At 36.5% G+C, this 18,143-nt stretch overlaps 2 protein-coding genes across 2 annotated transcripts; both read right to left on the reverse strand.

Moving 5' to 3' along the window:
- Window positions 1-9,637: 9,637 nt before the first annotated feature.
- Window positions 9,638-11,039, reverse strand: LOC141641292 (uncharacterized). The gene is made up of 2 exons (XM_074449963.1): window positions 10,426-11,039; window positions 9,638-9,728 (listed from the first exon to the last, which is right to left on the reverse strand). The coding sequence occupies exons 1-2, from the start codon at window positions 11,037-11,039 to the stop codon at window positions 9,638-9,640; spliced, it is 705 nt and encodes a 234-aa protein (XP_074306064.1).
- A 766-nt stretch (window positions 11,040-11,805) lies between these two features.
- On the reverse strand, window positions 11,806-14,180 carry LOC141641293 (protein FAR1-RELATED SEQUENCE 5-like). The gene is made up of 3 exons (XM_074449964.1): window positions 14,176-14,180; window positions 12,937-13,016; window positions 11,806-12,824 (listed from the first exon to the last, which is right to left on the reverse strand). Exons 1-3 carry the CDS (start codon window positions 14,178-14,180, stop codon window positions 11,806-11,808), a joined length of 1,104 nt encoding a protein of 367 aa, XP_074306065.1.
- Window positions 14,181-18,143: the final 3,963 nt, after the last annotated feature.

Here is an 18,143-nt window from a genome sequence, read left to right on the forward strand (position 1 = left end):
TTTTTTTACCTAAATTTGAAATTTTAGAGAGAGAGTGAAAAGTGAAAAATGAACCGCTGGAACGTTTTTGTTTGTGAATAATAGGCGTGATATTGTGTCGTATATCCTCTGATACAATTTTGGCCTCACGGGACTCAAAAATATAGGTGGACTCACCGGATCCCGCCTATATATATATATATATATATATATATATATATATATATATATATATATATATATATATATAGAGAGAGAGAGAGAGAGTCGGGATCCGGTGAGAACCCCTAAATATTTGAGGATTGAGTAACGGATACAATATCGCGCAATAAACTAAACAATATCACTTAAAAAAAAAGGTAACAAAACAGACACGCACGCCTTTTTGAAATTCATAACCGCGCAACAGGTTTTTCAACTTCTCACTTTCTCTCTCTAAAAACCACTAAAATTCCCGATTATTAACACGAATCAACAACAATTTACGAAAAAATACTAATCATTGTTCAATTCAATTGCATTTTGACTGAAAATCAGGTACAATTTCTGTTTTAATTCTCTCGAGGACTTCAATTTTAGTGAAATCATTGTTAAAATCAAGTATTTGTTAGTTTAAGTATCAAAATTATTGATAAACTTCGTTAATTTCCAATAATTTTCATATAATTGTACAACTTCGTAGTTGTTAATTGAATGTTTTTCTGTTATAGTTGAAATTGCATATTTTCCTCTTTAAATCTTCTAAATTAGGGTTGAATATTGTGCGACTGCGAAAAATTAGGGTTCGACATTGTTCGAAGTGCAAAATAAGTATTTCGTATTGTTTTTATCAATTAAGAATAGGTTTTAACATATTCAATGAAGAAATTTATGTTTAAACACTGTTCCATTGTTTATTTGTGATATTCAAAGTTCGACATTGTTTAATTGTGAAAAATTAGGGTTAAAACTGGTTAAAAAACTGTTTAATATAATAAACCGTTTAATTATTCGTTTGAACACTGTTCGATTGTGAAATTGAAAGTTCAAAATTGTGTATTTGTCAAAATAACGGTTGCAAATTGTTTGAATCGCGAAAATTAGGATTAAACGTTTGGTTAAATGTGAACGAGTACAATTTCATAACACTGAATTGAATTTGTTTGACAATGAAGTCCATGAATTGAGAGTTTCATTCAAGACAATGAATAACGTTGATATATGTGTTGGCAATGAGGAAGACAAACTTGTAATACTTTGTTACTTGTATGGTCGATATTGAATCAATATTAGTGGTATTGAATCTTCATGAATTTTGTGTAGTTCTATTATTGATAGTGTTTACGAAATACTGGCTGTATACTCCTTTAAAAATACTTATTACCAGTGACATACAATAGTGATGTTATTTTGAATAAGGTGTGAAATTATGTCTAATGAAGTGTGATATTGATTCAGCAGAATGGACTTGACAGCTTCAAAACAACCTGAAAAAACATACATGAGAAAGAGGAGATCAAAAAATGATGAGGTTGAACAACAAAGCAAGAGGTCAAAAAATGGTAATGAAAATAAAAGTAAAGCTGACGAAATGGTGTTACAGGATGAAGTTGAAGAGCATCCTGCAGTCAACAAAAAAAAGGGCCAACCATCAAAAAAGAAATCAAAGACTGATAGAAACAAAGATGCCGAATTGGTGGTACAGGATGCGAGGGTAGAGCGACTGAGATAAAAAGAAAAAGGTGCAACCGTTTCAAACTAAATGTAGGCCACTGAAATTGGTTGAGTTGATTGCCAACTTAAATGAAGAACAAAGGAAGGCTGTTTCTAATGTTGGCTTTGGTGGATTGTTAGAGTTGAAACTAACAAAAATTCCACATGGAATTCTGAAATTGCTGCTCAAGGCATTTGATCACACAAGCAACATGTTCAAAACAAAAAAAATTGATTTCCTGTTGACGAAAGACGATGTGTATGACATATTTCAACTACCTCGACAAGGTCGGAATGTGGACGTCGCTCACATGGGAAACACCACTGCTGTGACAGACACAAAGCTGAAAAATGCATGGAGGGCAAAGTTTGGATTGGAGAGTACTTCAGCTCCAATTATGGTCAAAGATGTACATGAAAGACTGATGGAATGTAATGATGCTGGAGATGAATTTAAAAGAATGTTTGTAATTTACAGCATGTCTATTTTCCTAGCACCGTCTTCAAATAAATCTCGGGACTTGAAACTGGTAAAGGCTGTTGAGCATGTGACAAGGATAAGCCAATTTGATTGGTGTGAATATGTATTTGAGGAAATGGTTAGAAGTGTTAGGGTGTTCAAAGAAGGGGAAAGTCAACTTTGTCGGTGGATGCGTAATAGTTATTATGCTAGCATATATGCATAGGTTCGATTTCAAGGGTGATGTTTTGGAACACACTTTACCACTCATCCAACATTGGGACGATAAAAAATTGTCAAAGAGAGTGGATGATGAGAAAAAAACAGGATCTTTGGGGAATGCTCCAATATCAAAGATTCAAGACCCCATCCACAAAGAACAAGAAGTCCCTAAAAAAACACCATATTCTTCAGCAGCTCCAGAGATATTACTGACTCAGACGTCTGATCATGAAGCTAAAGTAGAAACAAAAGAGGGGTATATGATGGTGAAGTTGCCTAGTGGTGTTGAAACTGATGAACAAATCAGAGCAAGGGCAATGGATGTAAGCACTAATGAAATAAATTTCTAACTGATAATTATTTTAGCTATGATATTAAAATATTATTGTGATATTGTTTTTGAACTAATGTGATATTGTTTTGAGTCTGCTGTGATATTATTATGATATTGATATTGAATAAAAGCATTTGCTATCTGATAATTATTTTAGATATGATATTGTTTGATATATTGTATGATATTGTGATATTGTTAATTGATAATTGTGATATAGTTTAGAAAAGTAAATGATATTGAATAACAGATTGTTGTGATATTGATTTAAAAAATGTTATGATATTGTTTTTGCACTAGTATGATATTATTTGTAGTACGCTGTGATATTTTATAAAAGTTGATATTAAAAACCTTATTATTGTGTCATATCTTCTCATTATCTAAGAGTCTATTTTAGTGTTTAATATATTTATTTTGTAATTTGGCAGCGTGCTCATGAAATTTATCTACGTATGAAAAGGGACAATGAATTGTTCATAGGTAGGTATGTACGTAACATGAGAAAACTGATCACTATGAAAGCAAAAAGTTCAATGGGTGAAGCAACTACATCTACACAATCTGGTGCGAAGGTAGATGGTGCGGAAGATGTTGATCCTAAAGAACATCTTTCTGCTTTGAAGAAGAGGTTGAGAATCCACGAAAACAGTACAACAGAGACTCAAACGCTGCCTTTCATGAAAGATGTTGGGTATCATAACTAGATGGACATGTTGATAGCGAGGTCATATGAAATGAAAAAAGCAAAAGAAGGGATGCCATCATTTGATGTTTGGACTGAAATGTTGAAAGTGTAGTACAAGGAATTGAACAAAAAATACGGTGGATGTACAGATAAAGATCTACAGAACAGTGATGATGACTTGGCATGTGATGACAAACAACAGGATGATGATATTAATGATGTTACTAACTTGGACAGTGGTGATGATGAAGACCAAGATGATGGACTGGATAATGACATGAATTCAAAATTGAATGATGTTATATCCAGTATTGGTGTAGGAGTAGGAAGTCCCGTTGAAGAGTTGAATCGTGATACACTAAATCAAGAAGACGGTGAAAAAGAGTGTGGAAAAATAAATGAGGAGACAGATGTGTTGACACAGCTTGATGAAAGTGTAATCAATGTTGGTTTAGGAGGGACCAAGACTGTTGAGAAGGTTAACACAGATAAACCAAATGAGGGCATTGAAAAAGAGGTTCAGGAAATGAATGAGGAAGCTGCAAAAAGGGATGGGAATACAACAAATGTTGAGGACGTAACAAATGTTAAGGAGGGAATTGGAAAACATGTTGAGGAAAATGTTAACAATGTACCAACTGTTGAGGACCTGAATACTAAGAACGTGGAGTCTGGAAAAGAGGTTGGGGAGAAAAATGATGATAAAAGTGTGGGGTCTCATATGAAGGAGGTTCTTCCAAATGTTCAGATGGAAACAGAGAGAACGTGGAGCATCAATGACTATTTGTTGCACGCAGACAGCATGAACAAAATACCTGAATCGGCAGATATGGTACCTCATAATTTGGGGTGTACTATGGACTGTGGTTTGCCAGACAGGGATGCTGCACTTGTCTTAGATTTCATGGTCAGACAGGACCATTTATTTGAGACTGTCTTGAAGCGTCGGAAGGAAGTCATGGATTATTGCTTCCTTACAGATCATGCGATTAAGAAGACGTAATTTTATTTTTTGAATGTAAGACATTAATTAATCTACTACATAAAAATAATTTAAAAACTAATATGCTAATTTTTTTGGAAAATGGTACAGAGAGATTGTCTGTGACTTTGGTATTTACCATAACATACCAAAGAGCGATATTGAGTCTTTGTTGCCTGACACTAAAATAGAAGCAGTGGTTATTGAGGCATCGGCAATATTGCTCAATCAGTTTGAAATGGTGCCAAAAGACAGCAACAGACCGACAAGGATTTTCTATGGCCTTGCCCACTCGGTATGGGAAACATAAACCTCATGTGTTCCTTGTGTTTTAAATTACGTGGAAAAATCTATCAACACGACTAATCAATTCTGTTATAAACAAACAGGGTGGTATGGAGAAAATCTTACTTGTAAATGAAGAAAATGTTGATGAACTGACAAGACTAAAGGAAGACGTATGGAGGACATGGGATATGTGGTCAAATCAATATAAACAGCCACTGAATTTAAATTCAGATATGGTAAGAATTTAAAAGTACTTTTAGTTATCTTTGTTAAGTTAATTATCTGATCTTGTTAAGTTAATTATCGATATTGTCGAAAGTAAGTATTGATATTGTTTCTTAAATCAGGTAGCTATTTTAGTTGTGATATTGTATTATATATTCTGTGATATTGTTACTCATTACTTGTGATATTGTATGCTATGGTCTGTGAATGACAGTGTTATTTTCTATAAAATATTTATATAGGTGTTCATACCTTTGGTATATGAAGACCACTACATTTGCGTCTGTATTGACACCAAGAGGGAAAAAATGTTCTACTTGGACAACCGAGATTATGATCATTTTGAGGACGAGGAGCATGTACACCTTGCTCATTTAACTGTAAATACTATATTTAAAAATAAGAACTAAGGATATAATGCTTTTGTTAGCTAAAGATTGAAATTTGATAGTTATTTTTTATAAACATAAATAGGGAGTTGTTTACGGGCACTACCTCAACAGTAAAGGTTATGCAAGTGGGGCGAAAGTACAGGACTATGTGCTGACAAATGTCGCCTTTGATTGGCAAACAAAAGAGTTGAACCTGGATTGTGGATTATTCATGATGTTCCACATGATTTTTTTGTGGGTGAAGATTTTAAATGTGAACTGAACGATGAAAAGAAGAGGCAATTGTACAGGGGAGAGATTGCAGCAACGCTTGTGTTGAGCGATTTAAATAAATGTAGGAGTCAGGTCCTGAGGAAGGTTACAAACCTTAATGCAATCAAAGGGACACTGTTGCCTAAATTAGTAGCAAAGAGGAAAGCAGCAAGCAAAAGAAAGAGAGGGAAAGGTGGAAAAAAGAATGTTCAAACTCCTGTACAAAACAAAACAGGTTATTTTCTTCAACACTGACTTATTTTCATTATATATAAGCATTATATATTCAAATAACAAAAATAAATATTTTTGTAGGTGTGGTAGAAGATGGTTCTGCCAGTGTGGTGGGAAGCAGTAGGAGGGGGAAATCAGATGGCCTTGGGAGCACATACAACTGTGGTGTGGCAGATTCTAACGTGGAGGTCGTCTCAAGGTTTATGAAGGCTAACAAATCACTGTGTGCAAAGATGTTGACCATGAGGAAACAAGTGCTTGACTACTGCCTATTGGACGACCACAGTTTCCCATTAGAGTATGTTTAATGATCTTTTTCTTAAAGAGTGTGATATTGTTTTTAGAGTAGTGTGATATTGTTTGCACTATTTAAATTTGATGGTACTTTTATTTTATCATAACTGTTATTTTTTGTGATACTGTTTCTTAAGGGATGTAATATTGTTTTTAGAGAAGTGTGATATTGTGTGCACTATTTTAATTTCGTTTGTGTTAATGTTTGGAGCAGTGAGGTGGTTGCCAAATTCAGTAATGATCAATATCTTGTCAGAAACGATATATTGTCGTTGCTTCCAAATGAGCATGTCAGTAGCAATGTGATTGAATGTTGGTCCCTCATTCTGAACCATATTGAGCACACAGAAAAATGTGAAACAAGTGTGATGTTTTTTGGGATTCGACACATGGTAAGCTGTCCATTTAGTTTGATTAAATATAATCACTCTTTAAAACAAAAATAGGACTTGTAACATATATATTCTGTAATACTTCGTATTTATGAGTCTTTGGGTACTCTATCGAGTAGGCCTTACTCTGTCGAGTAAGGGTGAGTTGCGTTTTAAAATAGTTTCTGACCTGTAGGGTACTCTATCAAGTAGCCTTAGGTACTCGATAGAGTAAGGGGGTACTCTATTAAGTAGCCTTAGGTACTCGATAGAGTAAGGGGGTACTCTATCAAGTAGCCTTAGGTACTCGATAGAGTAAGGGGGTACTCTATCAAGTAGCCTTAGGTACTCGATAGAGTAAGGGGGTACTCTATCGAGTAGCCTTAGGTACTCGATAGAGTAAGGGGGTACTCGATCGAGTAGCCTTGGGTACTCGATCGAGTAGCCGGTTTTTCGGGGAGTTTTCTCGGGTTTTGTTAATTATGCGATTAAGGTATATAAGCTTTGTCGTAATTATTCTAAATCACTTTTGCAAAACCTAAATTACTGTTTAAGAGAGAAAGCAAGCAAGTTCTTCATCCTAATCGCATTATTAGCAATACCCGGAGTTTGGAAGGTCAGTTCTGAGCGTTGATTATACCGTTGAGTTCCTTGCGTCGAGGGTAAGATCTATGTACCCTTTTTATTGTCTTTCCTTTAAGTTGGTTAAACCCTAATCTAGGGATTTGGGGGTTTTTGAGTATTTTGTGATTTGGTAGCATTTGTATGTTGTATGATAGGAGGAGGTTTCGTAGAAGAGCCTTTTTGAGACAGCTGTAGAGACCGTCTGATAGTTGTGCTTTCCAGGTAGGATTTCCTACTCAGTATTAGTCCCATAATGGGATATTGGTTGATGTATTGTGATTGGTTGTTTGATATAATAATTGTATTGTGATTGTGGTTGTGATCGTTGTCTGTGGCTCGCGAGGCGTGGCCTCGGCTAAGTGGGGTCACTTGCGGGAGTGGATTCACGCCCTAGTTTCGCCTTCAGTGGAACCCGCCACAGAAGGGATGTGCACATTAATGGACAGGGTTATCGCTCACTATGAGGAGCGGGGATTTGGTGGGTGCGGCTGCGGTCCCCCATCGGCGGTGGTCCAAAGGACGATCGGTGATTGAGACGATTGGAATTGGTTGGTTGTGTGTGTGTGACAGGTAAGCTGTCTGTTTATCTTATTGTTGATATATTGAGTTGTGTGATTAGTACTGACCCCGTTTAAATATTTTAAAAACTGTGGTGATCCATTCGTGGGTGGTGAGCAGTTATTGAGCAGGTATGGTATGACGCGTATGGGATAGCTGGGATGAGTAATCACGTGACAGTTAGAAGTCTTCCGCTGTGTCAGACGATGTTTTATAGCTTTAATAGTTTTAGCGATGAGGCACCGTCCGAGAGTCTTGTATTTCTTTTTATCAGTTTGGTATTGCTATGTAATCACTTTAAACTTTATTTTCTTTTAAAGTTGTTTCGTTATTGTCTTATGAATATCATGCCTCGGGTAACCGAGATGGTGGCATCCTTATACCTGAGTGGTCCTGGTAAGGCACTTGGAGTATGGGGGTGTTACATATTCAAAACAGTAAATTAAAACCGAAGGAGCTGGAGACAGGGAATTGATTAAAGAAAAGATGTTCGAAGAATGGGACGAATTCATTAGAAGAAACACAGTTCCCTGTAACCTGCAAGCAGATCTGGTTTTTATTCCAATGGTATGGAAAGAGCATTATTTCTGTATTTGTATAAATTTCAAAACCGAGACAATGGAAGTCTTTGGACAACACAGTACCCCGATGGGAGCAAACACAAATACACAAAGTTGCATATTTGGTGGTATGATTAATTGATAGTTCTTTAAAGTATTGCTGTATAGTAACATTGAAATAATGGATTTCTGTGTTTGTGAAATTATTACTAATGGTGAACCGTAATATTGTAGGCGGAGCACATGAGTGACTATTTAGCAAAGAAGAACGTGGAAAGAGCAGATGATATAATAACGTTTGATGTTGTCAACATGAACTTCCATTGGCAAAAGACAGAGATGAACAATACTGAGTCTGGGAACTTCGTAATGATGCACATGATTCGATATGAGGGTGTAATGTTTGAAGCCGACCTGAACCAAAAAGTGTATAGGCGATACTACTGGCTAGAAATGGCAGCAGCATTGCTTTTAGCTGACATAAATGAGAACAGAACACCTTTGATCGAAAAAGTAAAAGAATTTTCAGATGGGAAGGATGAAATATGGAAGACATTGAAGCAACAGAGGAAGAACAAGGAAAAGGCGAAAGGGAAGCAGAAAGAGGAAGTACCAATGGCAGAAGTTCAAACAAAAGAGAATGCTGATGTTGTTGTGGAGGAGACAAATAAAGAAGATGTTCCGGAAACAGTAAAGGAAGATTGTACTAAGAAACCGATTATTAACACAGAATTGCCAATTCTTCGGCAATCTCCTAAGAAAAGGTAAAAACAATTTACAATTGTATATACAAAAAGATAGATAGTAATTAGGACAAAGGTGTCCAGAAATAATAAATGACTGTTGGTATGGATATGCTTTACAGAGGAGCTGATTCCGGAAAAGATGGTGAAGATCGTAGGAATGAGCCCGCAGTAACATACAAACGTGGTAGGATTAAGACCGTTGCAAATCCGAAGAACCGCGGTAGAGGAAGAGGAAGGAATTAGGACTACTATATTTGTTAGAACGAAGTTGTAATTAAACTAAAGGGTATGTAATGGTAGTACAAAAACGAATTTAATGGTAACTTTTTATAATGGTAAAGTAGTGATGCTTATTTTGGATGTCATCTAACTGATGCTAAAGTGTGATATTATTTCACGTTTGGTGTGATATTGTGTAATAGTTGCTGTGATATTGCTTCTCAATATCACATAGGGCTAAAACAATACCACACTGTTTACTTTTAAATATCACTATGGATATGGATGGTTAAATCTCACGTTGATATTGTTTTTAGAATGTTGTGATATTGTTGTGTACACAGGTTGATATTGCTTCTCAGTATCGCACAATATGTTAAACAATATCACACGGATGTCTAAACAATATCACAATATGAATATGTTAGTTTAAGTCTTACATTGATATTGTTTTCACTATGTTGTGATATTGTTGTGTACACACGTTGATATTGTGTTAGAAAACTGCAGAAGCATATTATGAACTGCCATATTTTGACAACACACAAAACACAAGATGTGAAAATCTTAAAGCAAAAGGCATATACAGTAGTCCTGATGTAGTGATACTGTTTAGAGTAAGATGTGAAATATATAAATGTCAGGTGTGATATTGTTTCTCAGTATCAAAAAATACAAAACCAAGACAACTGAGACAAATAAAATAATCAAATATTCTCCGAGTACGAGTACTTTCCATATAAAATAAAGTATAATTTATACTTTAATGAATGTTGTGGTCTATATTAATATACTAGTCATAAAGAATGTCGTCTATTTGCTGCTGCTATAATTAATGAGCGCCATCAACAAAAACTCCTTCGACCGATCAACCATCATCAAAGATCATCCTCATCCGAACTACCCCGAAAACACAAAAAGGTGAAACAGTGATATTATTTTATATAAGGAGTGATATTATTTCAAATGAAGTGTGATATTGTTTCTATCTCGGAACAATTAAAAACAATATCACATTCTGTTATCCTCAAGTAGTGTACTGTACTACAAAAGTGTGATATTATTTCTAACAAGATGTGGTATTGTTTCTAAAATTACCAGGAAAATATAAAAGAAAGTTGAGACAGATGTGTTGACACATTCTCGTTATCCTCAAATAATATCACATTCGGTATCGTCAAATAGTGATACTTTTTTAGTATAAGATGTGATATTATTTTAAATAACATGTGGTATTGTTTCTGACTCGTGACCATACAACATAGATAAAAAGTTTCATACATAGACTGTTCATGGTGAACATACCTTATTGTCGGCATCGTGTACAAAAGCATTAGGACGATTCGTTTATCATGGTGAGCCATTTGTTTGCAATTACGACAAAGTCTTTTAGGCTTCTCCGCTTTAGCTATGCATTGTTGCTTTTTGGAGATCATTCTCTTCCCGCTACCCTTGTTCTTTGCCTGACGAGGTGGTAAAATCCTCACCTCGCTTGAGGAACTGCACCCGAGAAGCATCTCCAACTCCCGCTCTTTGGTCATTGACTCTGATTGCGGATTGAGTTTCACCCTGAATTGTTTAAGGATGTCAACAAGATCAGTGATGTCCTTCGTAGGCACATTCTTGAGCACACTGATGGTCGCGTAGAACTCCGACCATAACTTGCACATTTCCATCTTTCGTAAATCAGTGGCATCAAAATCCTCAATTAACTCACCATGTAGACCATAAAGAAGGATCTTATGTGCATTCTTGGTCCACCGCATAAGAATGTATTTATCGGGCAAAGTGTGGACTTGTTTTCCGTAGTAAACCCGGATAATGTGTCTACAAATAATACCCTTCCTGTTGAACAACTTGCAAGAACATTCAGCGTCATTCGTTAGAGAATTGTAGACGACTTGGTAGGTCTTCCGCATTCGGCATCAGCAATACCAATTAATTCTACACCGTTTGCAGGTGGTGTGAAGCCACCAACACTAAGGGAACAAATAGAAGCGAAGCTTCTACTTGAAAATCGAGAAAGCGAATTTGTATAAACCTTGGAAGCATGAACTTCCAACTTAAGAGAAGTCGCTAATTGTGGAAGAGTACAATCATCGTCTCTATCAAGTTGTTTTTGAGTATGGCGCAGACATCAATGGCAATTTGAAACCGCATCAAGAATTCAACAAGTGTACCATGTGCATTTTCAAAACGCTTGAAAAAATTATTCGACTCTCGAACGTTGAGTTGTTCGTAATAGACAACCCATAGGAACATCACGAAAATAAGTTGGGATCCATTTCCTCCTTTTTCTAAACATGGTTGACAACCATGAATTACCGTCAAGATTATGCTCATTGACCAACTGACACCACTTTTCTTCAAATTCAAGAGGTTCTAACTCAAAGATCCCAAACAATAGCATTCAAACGGTGACAAAATCGGTCTCTCTCGAAATTGCAGCCCAACCTTATCGGTAAGCTTTTGCATGATATGCCACATGCAATATCTGCGCTTAGCATGTTTGAAGACAAACACGCAAACCCAGCTTTATTCCAAAGACACCGATCGGTTATTATACAAAGTGTGGCTCTCGTTGTCCCATAGCATCAAGGAACTTTTGAAAGACCCATGTGAAAGAATCTTCATCCTCATGAAATAGCAACGAAAGCAAAAAAGTAACTGACCTTTTGTGGTGGTCTACGCCATAAAAGGAGTGAAAAGCATACAATATTTATTCGTACTGTAAGTTGGATCGTAAGTGATGTAATCACCAAACAAAGCATAGTTTCTACGAGACTCTGCATCACACCAAAACGCACGAACCAAGCATTTACCAGAATCCACCTCATAAGCAAAGTAAAAACCTTTAGTGGTATCACGTTTATCCTCAAAATAGTTAACAAACAGTTGAGCATCCCGGTCTCCTATGAAACATTTGATATCCCTTCCAAAATTCTTAAAATCAACCAGTTGAGCTCCAACATTCTCATAGCCATCTACATATTCCTTGGCATTTCTAAATGCCCTTGTTGGCCCTTGATTAACCCTTGAATGATCAATAATTGTCTTTTTATGGTAAAGATGGAGGTGCCTGTGTTTTTTTTGAAACTGTTGATTTCTAAGTGAACAAAGACGGTGATTATGCCACTCACGAAACTGAAAAACAACATAACCATCCCCATTATAGCGAAACTCAATCATAGCAGTACAACCAATCCTAGTTAACTTAGTTTTCCTGATATCAAAAGGCCTGGGAGTTGCCTGCTCCTTTCCACTATCTAAAACAGTAGCCTTCCTCTTACGATCTCTAAAACCTTCACGGTTACAAACAACAAATTTATACTTCACATCACCAGAAACATACCTTTTTTGAGAAGACTTCCTAGGTTCAAAACCACATGCTTCTGCATACACATCATAAAAACTAATAGCTTCTTCCAACGTCCCAAACAACTGGTCAATATAAGGTTTAAACTCAGGTGCAACGTTCCTTGTCCACAATTCACTACCACCAGGTTTGGAGTCCAAAAGTAGTTGATGCACACGAGAAGGAACAGAATGTTGTTCAACATGTGGAGTAGAACTAGATGCATCAGGTGGTTCAATCGAACAAAGAGAAGTAAGTGAAGACTCAACAATATCATTACTATCTTTAGAGGTAATGGCAGAGACATGAAGATCATTACAGGAAGAAGAAGTTACATTACTTGTAGGATCTGGCAAGAAAAGTAAAATGTAAAATAACAAGAAAAAGTCTAAAAGATATGGACGAAAACAAAATCACACAAGTGGCTGAACAATATCACATATCCAGGAAAACAATATCACGTTGTTTGGGAAAAATATCACACATTAAGATGGAGAACGATATCACAAAGAATGTTGCAGGAACAATATCACACAGGTACCTGGACAATATCACATATCCAGGAAAACAATATCACGTACTCTGGAACAAATATCACACTTGAAGTTGAAAAACAATATCACAAACGTGAATATACAATGGTACATCTATCTATATCTATCTATATAAAACTATAAAACAATAACCACTAAACATAAATTTTTACACGTGTCTTCATTTGGTGAGTTGTTTTCCCGCCTACGCCTAAACCCTACATACTTCTATCATATCAATTCTCTTCTTTGCATTTCTCTACCCGCTGTCATCAATCATCATTAACCCTAAATTGCTCTACCACCCATTTTACTTTGCCGTCATTCTCTACCAACACACTATCAGATCTCTTAATAAGATTAGGGAAGATTTTTCTACCCAAACAATTGCAAACCATTTGTTGTTCTCCTTCTTTCAATTTTTTTACCACCATTTTACAAAAAAACGTTGTCTTTATTCTTCTCTGTACATGATTTTCATAATTAAAACAGGTATGGATTCATTTTTTCGTATTATGCTTCGATTTCAGCACTGTACATTTGTTCTTCTCATTTAACCCATCTCAACATCATGCTGTAAGTCGTCTCCATTTTTTCACTTTTTTGTGGTGTAACAATCATGGTGGCGGTAATATTTGTTGTTAATTAAATTAAGCTATACGATTTCTGTCTCTCCATTCTCTTCAGTTATTCCACGATTTTCCAACATTTTGACATACCAATGTTTTTGATTTGCTATTTGTTTCTCTAAATATTCGTAAAATCAAGTCGAATAATGTTAGATACTTATATATGCGCTCGATTGGTTCTCTATGTGACGCAAGTAGTTTTCGTAGTCGGCTTTGTATTGCGTTTCCTTCTTCTTGGGTGTTTTTCCCGATTTTGGAATTCAGTTATGGATTTCATTTTTTACGTGATGATACTGATCATGTGAGTTGATATTTAACTAGGATTATTTTGTTTGACTCTTAATTGTTGTACCTGCCCCTTTTTTTATTCGAATTAATTGATTGTATTGCTGTCAAATTTAGAATTTCGTTAATTTGGACAAGCTTTAATACAAACGATCCCTAATTTGATTAATGGTCCTTTTTTCAGATTGCCTTATCGTTTTTAGTTGAACCGATATATTTAGGATGCAAACAGTGACAATTTTTAAACACATACCTCATATATTGATATGACTTATTGTTTCCGTGAATTTGTGATGCCCAGTTTGCCTAAGCTCAACTAACAATTTCATTGCTAATTGTCCCCATAGCTATATCTCTACACTTAAAACTATTCATTCTACACTATTCATTCTACTCTAAGTAGAAGTGACCTTTGGTCCCCTCCATCTTTCAATTTTTCATTTCGGCACATGTAATATCTTTAACATTGATCATTTATTTTTGCATAAACTCTAATTTCGCATCGTTTAATTTGCAGCCTTACTAACGGAGGTATTGTTTAACCTATGATCAATCTGATTACACATCTTCTCTCATTTTTAATGTTTATAGTTTGTTATATCTATTCACTTGCTTAGTTTATCTTATAGATTTAGTTGCGTTTGTATGATGGATACTAAGTAAATATGAACAGAGGACTAAGTATTATTTTTGTGAAGAGCTTGTGTAAAATAATGTTGTATGCAAAAGTTTCATTCTCAATGGCTCTACCTTGACTCCTTGAGCCAAATCATGAATCTGTATTTCTCTTAGTCCAATTAAAAACTCCAATTTCATGTACATTCTATACTTAATTTGCAGTTGTATATTAGTTAGCATACGAAAGATGGAGTAATGTTAAAATGTGTTTATGAGTACTTAGGGCGTGAATTCTATACACTTTATGTGTAAAGAAAACGATTTATAACTACCAATTATTGACAATAGCTATAGTCAATTTGCAAATTGTGTAAAATTTATGTTGATTGAGAGATGTGCTGAACTATACTATGGTTCTGGGCTTAGTTGACAAGTTCATACCAATCGTATTGGAAATTACTCTCAAATAAAACTTTATCTTCTCAAGTTCACAAATTTCTACTTGGTTAAGTTGGGAATGAGGGTAGAGTATGATATACATAGAGTTGTATATGTTTTCGTTGTTGTCATAGACTCATGGTATAGTGACATTCTGTTAATGGGACACGGTTGTGAGAGGTTGTTACAATAATTATGATCTTGTTCTAGTTAAGGTTTCAGTAGACATGGTAATGGCAAGTGAGTCGTAGAACATGTGTGGTAATGACCCGAAAGATGCAGGTGGTTCATAATCTTTTGTTGAGACGGTGAGCATAGGGTATTGGGAATTAGTGTCATGTTAAGTTGTGTATGAGTTTTGCGGTAATGGAAGAAAGAACTTGAGGATCTAGTGTGCGTGTACGTAACGAGTGTGGATCGTGAGTTATGCTTCTGGGAGATAAGTGCCTTACATAGAGAGGTATGTTGTTTTGCAGAAATAATGGTGAGTTAGTATGGTGATTTTGCTACGAGTTTTATGGTATAGGTTAGGTGGTATGCCAAATGAGTTGAGTTATGAGAAATGTTTAAGTAAGAGAGCCTTGGATATATGCATGGTGAGTGATACGTGCATTTTATATAGTCTTTTTAGCCTATTTTACGCACGTATTTCTATGCTTTTATCGTAGTTTTATGCTACGAAATGCCCCGAATATGCTACTTTGGTGTATTTTGTCTTATTTGCAGGAATAGACCGGAAAGTAGCGGAAATCAAGCTAGTTACCGTCCATTTTGCATGCATTTGGAGGAAGAGTAGATTTGGAGCGGGAAATATTGCTGTCTTGGGATGCGTGAAGGTGTTTCGGGAGCTAAAAGGACAAGTCAAGTCAAACTAACGAGAATTATAAGCTGCAGAAGTCAAGACCCACCTTATCGAGTAGTTACCCACTCGATCGAGTGGTTTAAGAGTCAATAATCAGTCGATCGAGCTCTGTTCTAAGTCGATCGACCAGTTCCTTATATGCCCTAGCTCGATCGAGCACATTCTTGGTCGATCGAGCTGTTTTCTTGCTGAGTTTGCTCGATCGAGTAATTTATCTACTCGATCGAGTGGATTTTTGCTTCGGGCTGGGCTTTTTAGCTTTAATTCCGTCATTAGGTTTAATCCTACTCCTATTTTCTTATAAATAGGAGTTAGGACGTCATTAGTTGATCATCCAGGGATCGATATACGTTACTTTCTTCTGTCTCTTTCCCTGTTACTTCTGTTCTTTCATTTCCGGATCATTTATATCAGTAATTTATTCTCTCTTTTCTCTCTTTTTATTTAATGTTTATTATTCCCTCTCCCTCTTTATTTATTATTCTTATTAATTTCATGTCTAGCTAAATCCCCTAGTATGTTAGGATTAGGGAAGCCGTGGTAGCATGCTTTAATTGTATTAAATAGATTAGCCTTGCGATAGGAATTGTATTAGGCAATTTAACTGTTATCCGGTCGAATGAATGCATGCAGGAGACCAATAAATCTAGTTAACCCCGACCTAGATCGAAAGATTGGAAGGGAAGGCTTGCTTAATTACAATAGGGTATAGCAGTGAGGGCGAAAGTTAAGCTGTTTACGCTCTAGGGCGGTTTAAGGACCGAAAGGTGACGACCATAGCTCTTCTTATCAATAGTCTAATCGCCTTAGTATTCTCGATAATATAAGATCTGATAGCTGCCACGGTGGACCGACTCCTAGCATACTTCCTTTCTCTTATTGTTAATCTCTCTCATCTTTTTCCCTCGCTTTAGTCTCTAGTTAGTTAAATCAATCAAAACCCCCAATTGTGACATTTAGACAGATAAATAGACAAATAGATAGTACACCGCCTCCCTGTGGAGATCGACCCTACTTACCGACTTCATTAGTTGTACTTAGGTATTTTATTTTTGGTGTAGAAACGACCGCATCAAATTTTGGCGCCGTTCTTGGGGAGGCAATCTATTTATTTATTTGTTTAATTTTATCTGTTTTTAGCCTCGGGATTTTTCCCTTCAGCCGTTTTAATCTTTTGTTTAGTGTTTGTTTTGATAGGCCTTACAGTACTACCTAGACAGTTCTAGGTGAAAGACAAATCAAAGGAAGGCTTGAGTACCTTTGACCCATCACCGACGTCCCATTATATGGAACAGTGGTGATCCGCTACGGAGATGTGGTTCTGCTGAGCACAATGCAGTTGTAGTTGTGCCGCCACATCCGCCCTATCAATGGCCACCGCAACAAGATTCCCCTGATATACAAGAAGAAGATATTGCGGAGTTGAAATCTTTGATGGAGGCACTTGCATTCCAAGTGCAAGAATATGTCTCGCGATTTGATGAGCTCGAGTCTCGAGCTTGCTCAATTAGCAATGAGATGGAGAGAGAAGAGATCGCGGAGCTGACATATTTAATGAGAATGCTTGTATCACAAATGCAAGAGAGTGATAGATATATGGACGCTCGAATCCATGCGCTGAAGTCACAAATAGCTCAGTTAGCAGCTGAGATGCAAGAAGAAGAGGTTTATCTCGCTGAGAGCGGTTTTTCTCCTGAGGAAACCGTGCTGCCCAATGATGAGGATGACTTCTATGACTCAGACGACGAGTTCCTATCATATTTCACTGCCCCACGCGACGATTTCAGCCCTATGCAGGAAGAATCACTAGATCGAGTGACTAAAACTAGTCGATCGAGTGAAATTTCAGAAGGAAGCCCTCGATCGAGTAGTATTCTCACTCGATCGAGCGGAATGCAGGAGGATGATTCTCGATCGGATGGTTTTGTTACTCGATCGAGTGACGTGCGGGAGGAAAGTGGTCGATCGAGTGATTATTCTGCTCGATCGACTGAAATGGCCATTGGGAGCTTTGGTTCGTCATTTTGGTTTGATTTGGATGACGAGTCTGACGATGATGAAGGTTACGGTGAACCTCCCCTATTCACAGCCGAGTCGGATACACTTGAAGCTGCGATCTACGGGATGGATTCCACTGAGGAGGTTGATGAAGAAGCAGTTGAGACGGTAATTGCTCCTAGCACGGAAGAGGTAATAAACTCTTTTACCTATGATTCCGTCATTGAGAGCGACCGATCTGAGGTAGTAAACGATAATTTTATTATTGTTTGTTCTAATAGTATTCTGCCTCGTTTGACTTGCGC

The sequence above is a fragment of the Silene latifolia genome, chromosome 2, assembly GCF_048544455.1.
Source record: "Silene latifolia isolate original U9 population chromosome 2, ASM4854445v1, whole genome shotgun sequence".
NCBI classification, from domain to species: Eukaryota; Viridiplantae; Streptophyta; class Magnoliopsida; order Caryophyllales; family Caryophyllaceae; genus Silene; species Silene latifolia.